The sequence below is a fragment of the Botrytis deweyae genome (genome assembly GCF_014898535.1).
Source record: "Botrytis deweyae strain B1 chromosome Unknown BDEW_058, whole genome shotgun sequence".
NCBI classification, from domain to species: Eukaryota; Fungi; Ascomycota; class Leotiomycetes; order Helotiales; family Sclerotiniaceae; genus Botrytis; species Botrytis deweyae.
Window position 1 is genome coordinate 38,523 of NW_024066265.1, and position 15,839 is coordinate 54,361.

Below are 15,839 nucleotides of genomic sequence, written 5' to 3' on the forward strand. Positions count from 1 at the left end.
GTTAATATACCGTGTATGTTTTAATATATATTTTTATATTTTTTTTTATTAAAAGCCAAAAGCATTTAAATTTTAAGATTTTTAAAGTTTTAAAGGTATTTTAATATTTATTTATAAAGTTATTGTAATAAGTTTTCAAAATCTCTACTCTTAAAGTAGAGTTTAATGGTATATAAACATTCTTATTATATTTAAGAAGTCTATTAGTATTTATTTATTAAAGTAAGGCGATTTTAGTGAAATATAGTTTTTAATTCAGATATTTTTTATTTTTTATAAAATCATTATTTATTTAAAGTTATAATAAAATATTTTTTATTATTTTTGATATTAATTTAAATATTATTTCGTTTTTTATTAAAATGCAAGTTATTTAATATAATATTAATTATTTATAATTAATTTCAATTAATAAATTTGATTATTTATGGAATGGTAGATTATATCCTTTTCTTTGTAAAAGATCTATAATGTTATGTAAAAGCTTTGTCTTTTGATAGAAAAACTTTGAAATAATTTTATAATTATTAATCTATTTTTTAGTTTATTCTGAAGGGTTGGGAGTATATTATTAATACTTTTTATATTAATAGTGTAATCAGAGTAATATGATGATCTATTTATAGAATTCAATTTTCTTGTTTTGTATATTTTTTCGAAATTATATATAATTAAAACCTTTGTTTACCTTGTTTATTAATTATTTAGATTTTTTTTTATTATAGAATACTAAAAACTATTATAATCCAATTTAACTATAATAGTATATTGATTTCCTATTGCACAATAATATTATTATATAAAAACTGTATATATTACTAATAATTCTTAATTATAAATGAAATATCATTATTTTACTGAATTTAGTTTTTTTGAATAAAATATAATGGAGTGTTATTATTGAACTGATACATTTTTGATTTTTTTTAAAAAAAGCTGTAACAATATATAATTCAATATAAAAATCGAAGTATTGGTTTTGATTATTATACAAAATAAAAAATCGAAATATTAAAAAATAAATATCGATATAAAGGTTTTTTTTAATACTTTGAATATCTTTTATACTTCATTAATTATTTGAATTTGATTATTATCTTTCCCTTCTACATTCCTTTCATTAATACAATTATACTATAGGCTATTGCCAAATAAATTCTAATAAATTGTTAATAAAAATTTGTAAAACCAAGGAATATTTATGTATCTTTTAGATTATTAAATATTAATTATTTTATAATAATTTAAATATATCCGGGTTTTATTGTAACCCCCTTTACTAAAACAATGAATTCTAGGAATTCGACTTCCTTGATATAAAAAACACATTTTTTTAATTTTATAAAAAATTTATATTCAATAAGACACATAAATATTTATCGGATATCTATCATATATATAATTTTATCTTTGGAATAAATTAGGATATTATTTAGGTATATTATATATATATTATTTACTAACCCTGTTAATACTTAATTAATATATATCTAAAATATTATAAAAATATTAGTAAAACTAAAAAATATTATCTTATATTTATATTACCCATATCGTATTCGAAATACCATTTTTTATTTATTATTTATTCTTATATAAATATAATAATATGTATTTCTAAGATTTAGTTTAATAAATATAGCATTTTATTAAAATTGATTTAAGGATTTATTAATAAATAATAAAAAAATTTAATTCTTTTTTATAATCCAATTAAATTCTTAATAATCAATATATAACTAATAGCTTCTCCTTTTTTTGAAATAAATATAATAAGAGCTTTTATCAAACTAATAGATTTTCTTATCCACCCTTTTCTTTGATATTCATTTAAATATTTTTATAGTATTATTAATTTTTTTTTGATAAGAAATAAATTGGACTTTAAGAAAGGGTTGAATTGAATTTGAGGTTAACATAATATTTTATTGGGTAGTGCTTGAATAAAAAACTATTTTTTTTTTTAAAAAAAGTTTTTTTGTATTCTTAGAATTCTTTTAATATTTTAGATAAAATTGATGTAAGTATTAGGTAATCCTCTTTTATTTTTGATTGTAAAATCAATTTATTTAAGAAGATTATAAAGATTGATTTGTTTTCTTTTATTTTCTAATAGAATTTTTTTATAGGAATAATTTCAAGATTGTTTAAAATAAGGTAATATTAGAGTAATATTGATTTTTAATCAATATCTGGATTAATTATTTGTAATTATAGGAAATCTAAGATAGTATTTATTTGTGGTAGGTCTAATATTATTAATGTGAAATTATAGATGTAAATTCTTTTTTCTTTTTTTTTATCTTTTATCTCGATAAGGAATTTATAGTTTTTATATAATATAATTACAGTATTATTTGCTAATATAAGGGGAATACTTTTTTTAATAAAAATTTAATCCTATTCGATATATTTGTTTTATTATATAATATTGATTTGCGTTTTTGAATTGATAAGATATTAAAGTATTATCAGCTTATTGTTATTGTAAAAATTGTTATAATTATAAAAATTATTTGTCTTTCTTTGTATAAATCTAATATTAATGAATACTTATTATAATAATTAAATCTAGATATTTTCTGTATGAATAGATTTAAATAATTATTTAAATAATTATATTCTTTATATTTCCTTTATAATATCTATATATAATATTATTTTAATAGATTATAATATAATATTCTTTTTATTAGTATTTCTAGTATATAATATTGTAAATACAGTTTGTATATAATATCTCAGTAAGATATCTCGGATCTTTAAAGATTTTTCTTCAAAAAGATTAATTAAATTCTCAGGCTTTTAGTTTTATAGTTTGGGTAAAGTTGTTTTTCAGATAAGAGTATTTAAATAGATTTTGATATTAAAAAGGTAATTAGTTATACTTGTAGGAGTAATATAATTCTCTTATATCTTTTTCTTAAAACAATTTCTTTATATTTTTTAGTTTATAAGTTTATTTATAAGTTTATTATATAATTTAAATTATTATAAAGATTCCAATATTTTTTTGATTATATTAAATAATAGATCTACTAAAAGCCTTTTGATTTAAATATTCTTTATTTTTTGCTCGATATTCTCTTTAAAATCTTTCAGGTAAATTATAAATGTATTTACAATATCTTCTTTTCTTTATCTTACCTATATAAATTTTTAAATTACTTATTATTATCTAATCCCTTTATTTATAATAATATTATATATATATTTCTTAAAATTTTTCTAATTTATTTCTTTATAATTTGATTTATTTATAAATCAATACCAAATCATTAAAGATTGTTTTTTGAAATATTAAATAACATATTCTATTTTTTTTATATTAATAGAAAAATAATATCCACTATTACTTTGAAATATAATTTCTGTTTGAAAAAAGAAATTCTTAATTTTTCCGATATTCTTTTCTTTATATTATTTCAATTTTTATAACTTTGATAATTTTCCCCAATCAAGGTTAACACTCTGATAGATTATATTTGATACAGTTGTGGGTTGGTTATACTTGATTAGAATAGTTACATATAAAATACAATCTATAATCATTCTATAAGCTTCTTTTATAACTACTATTTCTTCTTTTATTTCTTAAAATTGTTAGTTTAATAATACATTTTTATTATTACTAAGGGATTGCAATTAAACCGAATAAATATTGTTATTAATATTCTGCAAAAATTGATTAATAATTTCATTAGATTGATTTTAAATTACACTACAAATATCCTACTCTCTTTTAGAAATAAATATTCTTTTTGTTGAAACTATAATAATATTAATATCTACTTGATTAGGAAATAATTAATAAATTACTTTATATAATAAAATAAAAAGAATTATTAGAATAAATAATAATAATAAATCAATTAAATATAATATAGTATAAAGACTTTTTATTAATTCTTTTAAATTATAAAAATTCTATAATTTATAATTATATACAGATTGGTATTAGTCCGAAATAGCCCCACAGGGGCTATTCATGTGCCCTCACCAGTCCTTATACGAATTGACCGTAACAAATATCTATAATAATTTTTTTTTAAAATAATCTATTCCTTTTAAACTATACTTATAATATCTATAATCTTTCTTTTTATAATTAAAATAATAATTATTATTCTTACTCTTATTAAGTAATATAAATAAGTTATACTGTTTATTATATTTATTATATCTTTATTATATAGTTAGTTAAGTAAATTATAAAATTGTTAATTAATATTAGTTTGAAAAGAATATAAAAGATATATTTATAGATTATAAATATTTATATTATGATTTTTTGTTACGTAAGCGGATACAATAGGAGTTGTAAGCTTTACCACTACGCTACGCACGTAATCTGTCTACAAAAGGCATAGTATCAGGGATCGAAGTCCTGATAGCTTACTACTATATATATACCCTGTAACATTTTTAAGAAGGTTAGCTATATATAGAAGATAATAGATCTTATATAGATATTAAAGAAAGTATTAGTCTTTTTTAAACTCGCTTAGATTTACTATAATAGTTATTAAATTCAAGTTATTTATCTATATTAATATAGTAATATTTTAAATAAGATTATAATCTTACGCGATGGTTTGAGTAAGGGGAGATAACTTAAAACCTCTATTATCATTTAATAAGTAGATAGATTTAAATTAATTTTATAAATAAAGTATATTAAATCGTATTACTATATAAGATCGAGTTTATTATATTTATAACGTCTTTCTGAAATAAATAGTAATAAAATTTGACTTTTTAATATACATTATAGATGAAAAAATAATCGTATAATTATAAAATCTAGATATTTGATTATTTTATAGAACTATTTACTAAAAAGAAAATAAAAAAGATTAAAATAAGAAAAGTAAAAAGCAAAAGATATTCAAATATCTAAATATCTAAAAATCTGATTTTTTTTTTTAATTTCTTAAAAAAATAAAAGTAATAATAACAATAAAACATTTATAAAATATCAGCTTAAATTATTATTTAGATTTATAAGTTAATATCTCGTTTTAAATCGATTATACAATTATATAATAATACGATATTTATCGAAGATTAGCTATCTATACCAAAAATTTAAATTTTGTTACTCTTTATCTTAAAACGACTCTATAATATTAGCATTTAGATGATAATATTCCTATCTAAATGATCTAATTATTATATTCGAACGTTGTAAGCGAGATTCTGTGTCGCAGGGATGTTGTATTACGCTAATCCCTGATCGCAACTACCCCACAACAGCTCGAAGCTTCAAAATAATTTACACTTCGTAGGTGTGTATATACCTTCATTTCTCAACTTCTGTATTTCAATTTCTTCCCAACAACAACACAAACTTTACACTAGGCTTTTGTTATTTTCTTCTATTGATAGCCAAACCATCTCAAATCAACAATGCTGCCTTCAATTAGAGCAGTATCCCTGCTCAGCCTCCCTTCATCTTTGCGACCACTCCTCCTGTCACGGCTTTACGCAACACACACTGGCTTAGGTACCACAAGTTCCTCATCGCAACCAAAAAGAAAGGCTGTCACTACCTTCAACGATGATGGCAGAGTTCCTTGGCGCGACTTATCGCGGCGTGAAAAGGTTGCCAGAACAACGCAACAAACGTTTAATCTTGGTACTGTCCTCATCGGCACAGTATTGACGGTATGTAAATCGCAATGTTTTCACACATTTCACCACTGAAACTCAATACAGGGAGGCGTCATCTATCTTCTCTACACCGAAGTATTTGCGCCCGAGAGTAAAACCAACCAATTCATCAGGGCCGCCGATCAAGTCAAGAAGGATCCGCGATGTATAGAAATACTGGGCGATGGAAAGAAGATAAGAGCATATGGCGAGCCAACAGCGAGCAAATGGGCAAGGGCTGGGCCTATTGCGTATGTATCCTATACTACATATGTGCCCGAATTGTACTAACTTTCATTAAGATCCAACATTTCGAAGGATCGTAGAGGGGTGGAACATCTGGTTATGCATTTCAACGTCGAGGGTCCGCTCAATCAAGGTGTGGTGAACCTACATATGGTCAAGCGACCGTCTGAGAGTGAATTCGCATACAAGTACTTATTCTTGGACGTGAAAGGGCATCAAAGAATATACCTTGAGAACGCAAATTCAACAAATAATGGGCCGGGGAAAAGTAAATTCTTGGGGGTCACTTGGCGATGATGTAAACATCCGGTTCAAATTGGGACAGTGAGAACATTGTTGGGCCGGGATGAGGTGGTGTTTAACATTTACCATTTAAACAACTGGGAAAAACTGGAGGGATTATAAAGGGTTACTTAGCAATGATTTGAATATCCGTTTCAAACAGGGAGATTCAAACGTTCTTGGGCTGGAATGAGGTGCACTGGCGAGACTGGTTAATACCAATTCTGAATTCCTTCAAATTTATATGTTGGTCATCATCTAGAGCTTCAAGCTTGTAATACCCTGTCATTACCTAATCTATGCCTGTAATCTGACCTCACACCGCTTTACCAAATTAAGCTTAGTGGATTTGAACCTTAATTGATGTGCGAACGCCATGGCAATCTGGCCATCCCCTCGACCACAACAATAATTTGAATCCTATCACAAAAAGGGGTCTTTTATTTCTACACAACTCCAAAGACTTCCCGTCAGAGATAATAACATCTACACATATTAGAAGGCTATCAAACATGGCAGCTCTTGCTTCGAAGGCGCAATCCCAAAAGCTCTTCGAGAAGTTAAAGACAAAGCCAGCAAATCGGGTACGCAAGACAAACCTCCTCTGGACAAATGCATTCATGATGCATGTGCTGATATGCTTTCGCGCAATAGATTTGTTTTGATTGTGGGGCAAAGAATCCAACATGGACGTCTGTGCCTTTTGGAATCTACCTCTGCCTTGATTGTTCATCGAATCATCGCAACTTGGGTGTTCACATCTCCTTTGTGCGATCGACAAACCTTGATCGTACGTATAGGGCACGACCTTGGATAGGATCCGGGGCTAACATTGTGACCAGAATGGCAATGGGATCAACTTCGGGTTATGAAAGTTGGTGGTAATGAATCTGCCACGAAATACTTTCAATCAAATGGAGGTACTGCAGCACTCAATAGCAAGGACCCTAAAACTAAATACCAGTCGAACGCGGCCACGAAATATAAGGAAGAATTGAAGAGACGTGCTGCCAAGGATGCTGCAGAGTATGCCATTTTCTGCGGATGTTAAATGTCAATGCTGATTGATGTACAGATACCCCAACGAAGTCGTGATTACCGATGCGGCGACTGATGCCGCTGACGGAACTTCTACACCTGCCGGCGAACCTGATGATGACTTCTTTTCTTCCTGGGATAAGCCTTCGATCAAGCGACCAACACCCCCAATTTCTCGAACTGCCACACCACCTGTTGTTGGACGAACCCCTTCCCCATTCCTCAATGCCGGTGCCAATGCCGGTGCCAATGCCGCTGGTAACGGAATCGCAAGAGCAACATCACCACTAGGAAAAACAGAAGGGGCAGCTGCAGCGCCTACGGCTAGCCGTATCACATCGTCTGCTGCGTTGCGGAAAAGCGCTACAACAGGGACCGGACCAAGAAAAGCAAATGTCCTCGGCGCCAAGAAAACCAAGCTGGGTGCTAAGAAGGTTACTGGAGATGTAATTGATTTTGATGCCGCCGAGCGGAAGGCAAAGGAAGAAGCCGAGAGAATTGAGAAATTAGGCTATGATCCTGAGGCCGAAGAAGCTGCGACAAAGAAGTCAACCGCCAAGGCAGCTGATCTTTCGAGCATTGCCGCACCAACACCTGTGAGCCCAGGAAGGGCAGGGTACGGTTCTGGCCACAGCAGAGAACGGTCAAATGGTGAGGTTGAAAGACTCGGAATGGGAATGGGAAGACTTGGATTTGGACAGATTGGAGGCTCAAAACCTGCAGCTACTGCACAGAAGAAGATGGGCGGTTTTGGCTCAGTTGGGCCTATCAAGGCCACAAAAGAAGGTAAGAGATTACATTCGAAAATTCACAACCTCCTAAACCTCAGAGCTAACATCTCTACAGATGATGATGAGAAATACGCTCGTCAAAAGTTCGGCAGCCAAAAAGGCATCTCGTCCGATGAGTTTTTCGGCAAGGGGTCATTTGATCCGAGCGCACAATCAGAAGCCAAAACTCGCCTACAAGGTTTTGAAGGTGCCACATCTATCTCATCTAACGCTTATTTCGGAAGACCTGAAGAAGAAGAGGGCGGAGAAGATTACGGAGATCTCGAGACCGCTGCAAAGGACTTTGTCAGAAAATTTGGTGTCACAGCTGGGGATGATTTGGATAACTTAACACAAGTCCTTGGGGAGGGTGCAAGCAAACTGCAAGGTGCCATCAGAAGCTATTTGAACGGCTGAATAAAGGTGATGGGTGATACACAGGAGTTTGGCGTTTGTACGAGCAGTATGTGAAACTGTGATGGCAAGATTGAGAAGTGAGAACTGTGGAAAACAGACTCGAAGATCGCAGAGGGCATAAAAGGCTTGTTCTCGTAGCAATCGGTGAGGATAATTCATTTCTTCTCTTATGTACTACTTTGGTCCTACAATTTAGATGAAATTACTTCTGTGTAACTATTGTAGATTTCCGATACTAATTGGACTTGGATGAAGGTGTAATGATCATCTGTGTTTTGAAAGATATCGCTTGTTTCTTCGTGATAGATTCCTTTTCTATGAATCTGGCCAATGTTACCCGACAAACAGATTCAGTATCTTGGACTATTGGAATCTCTAACAATGGAAGCACAAACTCGCTAGTTCCCTTAGCTAAGCAATGGAGCACAACTGGGGGAGCTATCTGAAAAGCATGCCGAAAGTTCGGATTCAAAAGTTTCCGAAAATTGCAGGACCAGACAGTATTCTCCATGAAGTCGAAGACATAGTCACTAATTACCTAGGCGGTATCAAAGTCTAAATCATTGGCATGAGTTGAAGGGGGATTATTGCTTATAGTGCAGAATCTGTTGTGCCGGCAGCGAGGGGTTTTGAAAACTCGAAAATCGGAAGTTTGAGCTGCAATGAGTGTGATGGATTCCCATACTTATTGATGTTCAATTTCCAAACAATTCTCATAAAAAATGACACGATTTGCCGCACATGATAATCTGTGAGTGTGTATCTCTTCCGGCCTCTCCACAATAATCGAGACAAGTAAATAAGACTGGTAGCACCCACCCTAAGTAGTATTAAGATATGATTGTATCTGTCGACGTAGTAACACTACCAGGGAAAATGTCAGATTTTCCTACAGTACAGTCGCTAGACTTTTTCACCATGGCTTTTTGTTTCAGCTCCAATATACCGTGTTTTCTAACTATCCACCACCACCTCTGCTGATACTTGACACGGTCGTCTTAGTACTACTAGTGGTCCATCTTCTACCCGTTGCCGCCCCTGTCTCTGTTATCTTTCCCGGGATTTGTTCTCCGATTTTAGTACGACTCAGATCTGCCTCAATCGTAGCAGTTCCGGTTCTTCTAGAAAGAGCGTTATTAGCTACGCCAGGGTACCCTTCTGGTCCTCCGGGTTCTCCAGTTGTGGCAGTCGATGTAGCAGGACCTGGTGAATTCCATAGGCTTTGTCCGGGTACATACCAGGTGCTACCGCTGATGATTTGGGGGATGGTAGGCGAATATGCGGCGATGGAGATACCGATTGTCGAATAGATGATGGTGGTTTCGATTCGTTCGATAATAGGGGTGGGGCAAGCGATGAATGTTACTTCGTCGGTGATGCTGATGGTTGGGGTACTAGTGCTCAGAGCGGAACGTGAGCTGGTGAACTGGGAGGGATCAATGGCGGGGGAGTGGAGCAAAATGAAAGAGAGAGTTAGAGGTGGGAGATGGTTGATCTGAAATTGTACGAATGGGGGAGGTTCTTATTGGGGAGCTGAATGAGGAGCCGGTGGCTGTGGATTTGGTGATGGTCCTTGTCAGAACCAGTGGAAAAAGCAGGGTTGATGGACACCAGATGGCCTCCTTTGCACAGCTGTAGATGGTGTAAGTACTTGTAGAATTAACAGTGATGGTTGGAAGATCATCTGAAATAGATGTGGAATCATCATGCTCCTTGCTCTCGATGGATACGATGATGGTATGGTCGGCAGTAGCTATCGGGAATGGCGCCCCACTTGTGATAGTAGAATCAGAGGAACTGGATATCTTGATCGCAGCGACAGGAGATGGTTCGGTCTTATTGCCATATGTTTGAGCGGGGCGGGTATGCGAGATGGAGCCACTGGTTGAATTTGGAAATAGTACCATTGAAGTTCCTGAGCTCGCTCCGCTGTGTGTACCTGTCGCTTCGGCCGAGACATCGGAACCATATAAACTCCCCCTTGTAATTGTAGAATTGCTCGAATTTGTGGGGAAAGGTACTGTTCTGCTTCTCGACTCTTCAGCAGAGGAAGAAGATGTTGTAGAATTGGTTAAGGATGATGGGATAGTCGTGGAAGGGATCTCGTATGTACTCTTACTCAACGTTGTCTCAAGTTCTGGTGTTGGAGTAATAGGATTGCTTGTTGTCGAAGATGCAAGACCATTCTGAATTAATGAAGTGGTACTGACAAAGCACGTTGAAGGCAACGGCGCAACGTACAGAGTTGATACCAAGATAGGCCCAGCTGCCCATGTTAAAAAGTCGATTGTCTTTGCTGCTTCGGCATAGACAGCAACATCGATTATGAAATTCTCGGTAAAATTAAGGGTGCATGGTTGGTCTGACTGGTAAGTAATGCAAGCCTTGTATAGAGGAGCGTCTATGTATGCGCCTGCCTCGAATTTGAACCCGAATTTGAAGACTTCTACAGAGGTACCCGCCTTTAGTTTGAATCTGAGAGCTACACTGAAGCATCCAGCTCCGGACTTGAATTTTGCCGGCATGGATTTCGCTTTGATTCCTTTCCTGTGTTTTGTTGGTTTTGACGAGAAAGATATTCATGAAGGTTTGATAGAAATGGGTTTTACATACAGGTTCTCCTCTACAAGCTCTCCACTCAGTGAGTTCAGGATGATGAAAGTATCATCTGGAAATTCTGCTTCAAACCCAGTAATAACGTCCACCGGCGCAGTGACTGTAAACACCAATTCAATCTCAAATATCAATCCAATAGAGTCTTTGTCATTAAGCTAAACCACATTAATACGTCAACAAGAAAGGTGTGAGCATGAATATGGGGTTCCACTCACCTGAATACCGAGAAGACTTTCTGATGTGAATATAGGAACGGTGTAAGTTCCTGCCACGGCGAACGAAATATCTATCTCGAAATGTCCAGTGACCCCTAGAAAACCGAGTCTTAGGTTCAGATCGAGTGCGTCGACGATGATTTCCGTGGGGGTTTTCAGAAAATGTAGAAAGTCTCCTAAGATGGAATCATCCGTTTCCACTCCGGTAGTCGTAACGATTGCATTGCCGGTGGTGAAACATTCCACGCAAATTGCCTTGATGGATCCTGTTACTTTTCCTCCCTCACCAGGTGTGGCTTTTACTGCACTGAGAAACTTGAGATCAGCAGGAGCTTGCATATTGAGATTTCATAACAGTGACTTACACCTGGAACATGACAGAATTGGGTGGTAGATGAATGGCTAGGGGAAAAGATCCAAGATCTAATGCCGACCGTCTTTCTTCTGGGAAGATACGATTTCTACAATGGCGCCTCGTACTTGAGACTTTGAGTAGTCATCTTCTCCGTCATATATCTTGTGTGGTACATTATCCGCAGGGACAGCAGAAGACATGACAGGAAGAGCCAAGCTGAGCACTAAACTCGAGAGAATCGCCCACTTCATGATGGCAAATGTGAGGCTCGAATCTAGTTCAAGTGACGAAGGATGCTTGGTGTTCAATGTAAGATTTTGGTGTAAAAACGAATGTAACTTGGAAGGACCACGTGTAACGATACAACATATATGCAAAGTCGCAGCAGGACAAGAAAGTATTATAAGGGTGGTCAATCGAGAGTGAACCATTCCTTTCCATGCCGTGCACGAGTAGCTCGAGCATTCAAGCGAGCACGAAGATACCCCGCATGGTAATTTCCCCTTCTGAGATATTGAAATTGGAGGTAATTTACATAGTGTTCAATTTCAGCATCCGTGAATTCACTCATGTCAATATCTGCGGGGTCACTGTGGTTGATACTAGTGGACAATAGGCATCTCTCAATGGCGGGCTGGATAGTGAGTTGTGAACGGTCTTCCGCCGAAAAAGCATGACAAGTAAGTACACGGTGAATGCAATCAAAGTAAGACTACAAGCAGTACCGTCAAACCTCAATTCGCATGGTATATATACCTCGCAAGACCAGTCCTTCATTCAATCATTGAGATAGCTTCGTGAGTCTATCAACTGGAAGAGACATATCTTAGAGATTAAACTTGAGAATGTTGTTAAGCTCTGAGATATATGATGGGTGTGGTGGGGGCTAAACCTACGAGATGTCATTTTGGAAGTTCGAGAATAGTGATCAAGCGAGAAATAAAGGGGGCATTTAATATTGATAAAATTTTAGACGATTCGGAACCAGGAGATAAATCATACCCGTGTTGCATTAAACTTGGAGGCTAAATTCTGGGATTCTAGAAATAAGGAAGCATGTGTGGAAATATTGAAAATAGATTACTCATGGAATTGATGTCTTGAACGATACCAAAAACACAGTAGAGGTGTTCGTAGATTCGAATTGTTGAATGAGCTTCAAGTCCCAATATACAAAGTGAACTCGACGACCCAAAATATTTGAATGTCTCAACTATATGTATAATTGGATGCATACGAGTGTCGAGCTGTACTTTGGATAATTGATAACTCTGAATTTGGCTGGAGATGATAGCAGTATGCTTGGATTTCACAGATAATTGTGGTGGACCGAGCTACATCTAAAGAGCTAATTCATCTTCGCTATCTCCCTGGGGCGGTGCTAATACATCCTCGCTCCCCTGCCATTGAGGAGGCATCGGTGGTAACTCTTCATCTTCTTCCGCCCATCCATAATCCTCATCATCTTCACTATCCGGAATCTCGAACTCGGCTCTTTTACGTCCTTGAGTAGGGAGAGCGACGGCGGGTGGAGGTCTAGGTAGTAAAGGAGATCCTTGACTAGGTGTAATGGAGGAGATACCCACTTTTCCAATGACAAAAGCAGCAAACATTCCTCTTCCATCAGATAAAGTCGTACCGTCCACTTTAATGACTTGTGCAAACCGTACACCATCTACTTTATTTCCTTCATCATCGTCCCACCCCCAATCTCTAAATAAAGCCACTCGACACCCAAGGCCTTGTTCCCATGCAGTAGCTGAGATTGATGGTATCAAGGCTGCCCCGAGGCCGGGTCGCATTTTGGTTACGCATTGAGTGAGGATTATTATGGCGATATTACGGGTGGTAGCAAGTTTTTGGAGAGCATTAATGAGGTATTGGAGGAGGGGAAACTTGCGCGAGGAGGGGTTGGGAACTATTGAGGTTAGTCTAGTGATAGAAGGCAACATGAGAAGATGAGATGGATGTAGCTGGGAGACATGTGATGATGTGAACATTTTTGGATTGTAACATACCTCCTGGTTTCTTGGGAGTCGATGTAGAGTCAGCATTCCGGGGAAACGCACTGTCGATTAAAGTAGAAAATGAATCAATGACGATCAGACTAGTATTTTCAGGGGGAAAGTTTTGTGTGGTGTGAGTAAGTAAGGCAAGAAGATGAGATAGAGTGGGCGTTGTGAAATGATTGAAGTTGCTTAGAAGGGTGTCGTTATTGAGAGGTTCTGAAGATGGAAGTTTTTGTAGAATTTGACTGAACCTAGGACCAGATATTGGATGCGACGCGTCTGGGAGTGTTAGTAGAGTACATTCTGGGGATCACTGGTACTAAAAGTGGCATACATGGTAGCGATTATAAATAATCGAGATCTGTCTGAAGTGGAAATCTAGCAAGGGAATCGGAATGCAAGATGATGGACAAATAGCAAATGCTTATAAAAGGAATATCAAATAGATGAAAGATGACTTGCCTACCCAAACAACTTGTTCCTTCTGATGTAGAACTCTGGCTGCCAAATGCATGCTATATGTAATTAGCATACATGGTCATTCATACGGACACTTGAGAGTGTGCTCCATTACCCCAGAGTAGTTTTGCCAACGCCGGGTGGACCATAAATTTCCGTCACTTTTCCTCTTGGAATGCCTCCATAATTTTGATCCGCACTTGTGGATACTTGCAATGGGTCTGTGATTTGGAGAGCTAAATCCAAATTCGCCAAACCGGTGGGAATGCAACGCGTTGGCGATGATTCTAAATCTTGCAAGGCTTGGGCGGCGGAAACGGTAGGCATACGATCTTGGAATGTGTCAGCCTATCACTTGTGTTGTGTTGTGGCGTAAGGATTTGTGATGAAATGAGCATTTACGTGGGGAAGACGAAGAGAAATTTGATCTTCCAGGGCCATGTATGGATTGATAATCCATTGCTGCTTGCTGTTGCATGGGAGGAGTAGAATCCTGTAGGATGAGAGATGATGAGACGAGACAAAGTGGTTATGGTTATGGTTATGGTGATGAAGGGAAAACGAAGTTATTCGCGTCTTGATGTTGCATTGTTCTGTGGCTTGAGATTCGATTGAAATTGGTGGAGAAGGTTACCTGGGAAGGGAATGGTGGGAGGGTGGTCGGTGAACTGTGCTCGTGAGGTTGAAAGCACGTGACAGTGACATTCTAAAAATAAGTCGTCAGGATAGATGCGATGAAATTATCTGCACTGACGATCCACCACCACGTATGTATTATGACATTCCCATCCCCAGATCTCTAGATCCAAAAGCTTAATTGGAGAACAATCTTGGACAATCTTGGACAATCTTGGACATTCTTGGACATTCACTATCATCCATCATTGGTCTGCGGGATTGAATATTTCAAATTCGTATCTTTCTTCCCCGTCCATTGATTATCGTCCCTCGCCAACAACATGCCGGTGTTTGTTTTGGTATCGCCCTTTCTAAACACCTCAATCACGTGCACATCTTTATTTCATTCTCTCCACCAGGGACCCTCATACCTACCTAGGACCTAGATAGTCTTTGCCATTGCCATGATTCATTCTTGGAAGCGACAGGTTATAAGGTTAAGGAGTGGAATCAATCTCTTCCTTTATCAACGGAGGATTACTCGGGTCGTATCACTTGAAAATCCTACCTAGGTACCTTCCTTCCTTCATCACCAATTCCTTTGGTCGGGTGGGCAAGCATCTGGGTAAGTATCAAATAATAATCGGGAGGCTATGCATGCTGGCAGGTATTTCAAGGTGAATAAGTAGTATTCAATGGCCTATTATTCAACCCATCCTTCCAATTTGTTCTGACTTCTCTTCATTTTTCTTGTCCTTTCCTTTCCTTTTCTTTCCCTTCCCTTCCCTTCCTCTTCCTCTTCTTTCCTTTTTTCGAGGTACCTACTCACATCCTCCTCCAAATTTGATTTGTTTTGATTTGTTTCGTTTCGTTCCATTCACGTCAGCTGATCTTCACTCATTTGGACTCGGACTAAACTTCCAACCAATATCATCGTCATATCCAACATTCACTTCCAACCCCATTCACCGATCGCGGTTCGCTTCGCATCAGATCATCTTAGCTTCGAAACATTTCCCACGTTTGATTGGTCGATCACTTACCCTCAATTCACACCAACAATCACCCTAGCACGTGCCAAGGTCATCTTTCGAAACAGCCGCCCCCATATTCTTCACAAGGCCCAATTGGGAAAGATCGGACGAACCTTGGAACCCCTCGA

The 15,839-nt window shown here is 35.7% G+C and overlaps 4 protein-coding genes across 4 annotated transcripts; 2 read left to right on the top strand and 2 right to left on the bottom strand.

The window, feature by feature from the left end:
* Nucleotides 1-5,409: 5,409 nt before the first annotated feature.
* On the top strand, nucleotides 5,410-6,195 carry EAE98_012072 (uncharacterized protein; the record flags this gene model as incomplete). The annotated part of the gene is made up of 3 exons (XM_038959696.1): nucleotides 5,410-5,667; nucleotides 5,719-5,903; nucleotides 5,955-6,195. 3 exons carry the CDS (start codon nucleotides 5,410-5,412, stop codon nucleotides 6,193-6,195), a joined length of 684 nt encoding a protein of 227 aa, XP_038803909.1.
* A 497-nt stretch (nucleotides 6,196-6,692) lies between these two features.
* On the top strand, nucleotides 6,693-8,405 carry EAE98_012073 (uncharacterized protein; the record flags this gene model as incomplete). The annotated part of the gene is made up of 5 exons (XM_038959697.1): nucleotides 6,693-6,764; nucleotides 6,835-6,970; nucleotides 7,023-7,206; nucleotides 7,256-8,004; nucleotides 8,065-8,405. 5 exons carry the CDS (start codon nucleotides 6,693-6,695, stop codon nucleotides 8,403-8,405), a joined length of 1,482 nt encoding a protein of 493 aa, XP_038803910.1.
* A 958-nt stretch (nucleotides 8,406-9,363) lies between these two features.
* Nucleotides 9,364-11,762, bottom strand: EAE98_012074 (uncharacterized protein; the record flags this gene model as incomplete). Its single annotated transcript, XM_038959698.1, has 5 exons — nucleotides 11,602-11,762; nucleotides 11,237-11,543; nucleotides 11,019-11,176; nucleotides 9,989-10,952; nucleotides 9,364-9,900 (listed from the first exon to the last, which is right to left on the bottom strand). The coding sequence occupies exons 1-5, from the start codon at nucleotides 11,610-11,612 to the stop codon at nucleotides 9,364-9,366; spliced, it is 1,977 nt and encodes a 658-aa protein (XP_038803911.1). The 5' UTR covers nucleotides 11,613-11,762.
* A 1,169-nt stretch (nucleotides 11,763-12,931) lies between these two features.
* EAE98_012075 (uncharacterized protein) lies at nucleotides 12,932-14,519 on the bottom strand (the record flags this gene model as incomplete). Its single annotated transcript, XM_038959699.1, has 5 exons — nucleotides 12,932-13,509; nucleotides 13,610-13,879; nucleotides 14,063-14,115; nucleotides 14,175-14,391; nucleotides 14,462-14,519. 5 exons carry the CDS (start codon nucleotides 14,517-14,519, stop codon nucleotides 12,932-12,934), a joined length of 1,176 nt encoding a protein of 391 aa, XP_038803912.1.
* Nucleotides 14,520-15,839: the final 1,320 nt, after the last annotated feature.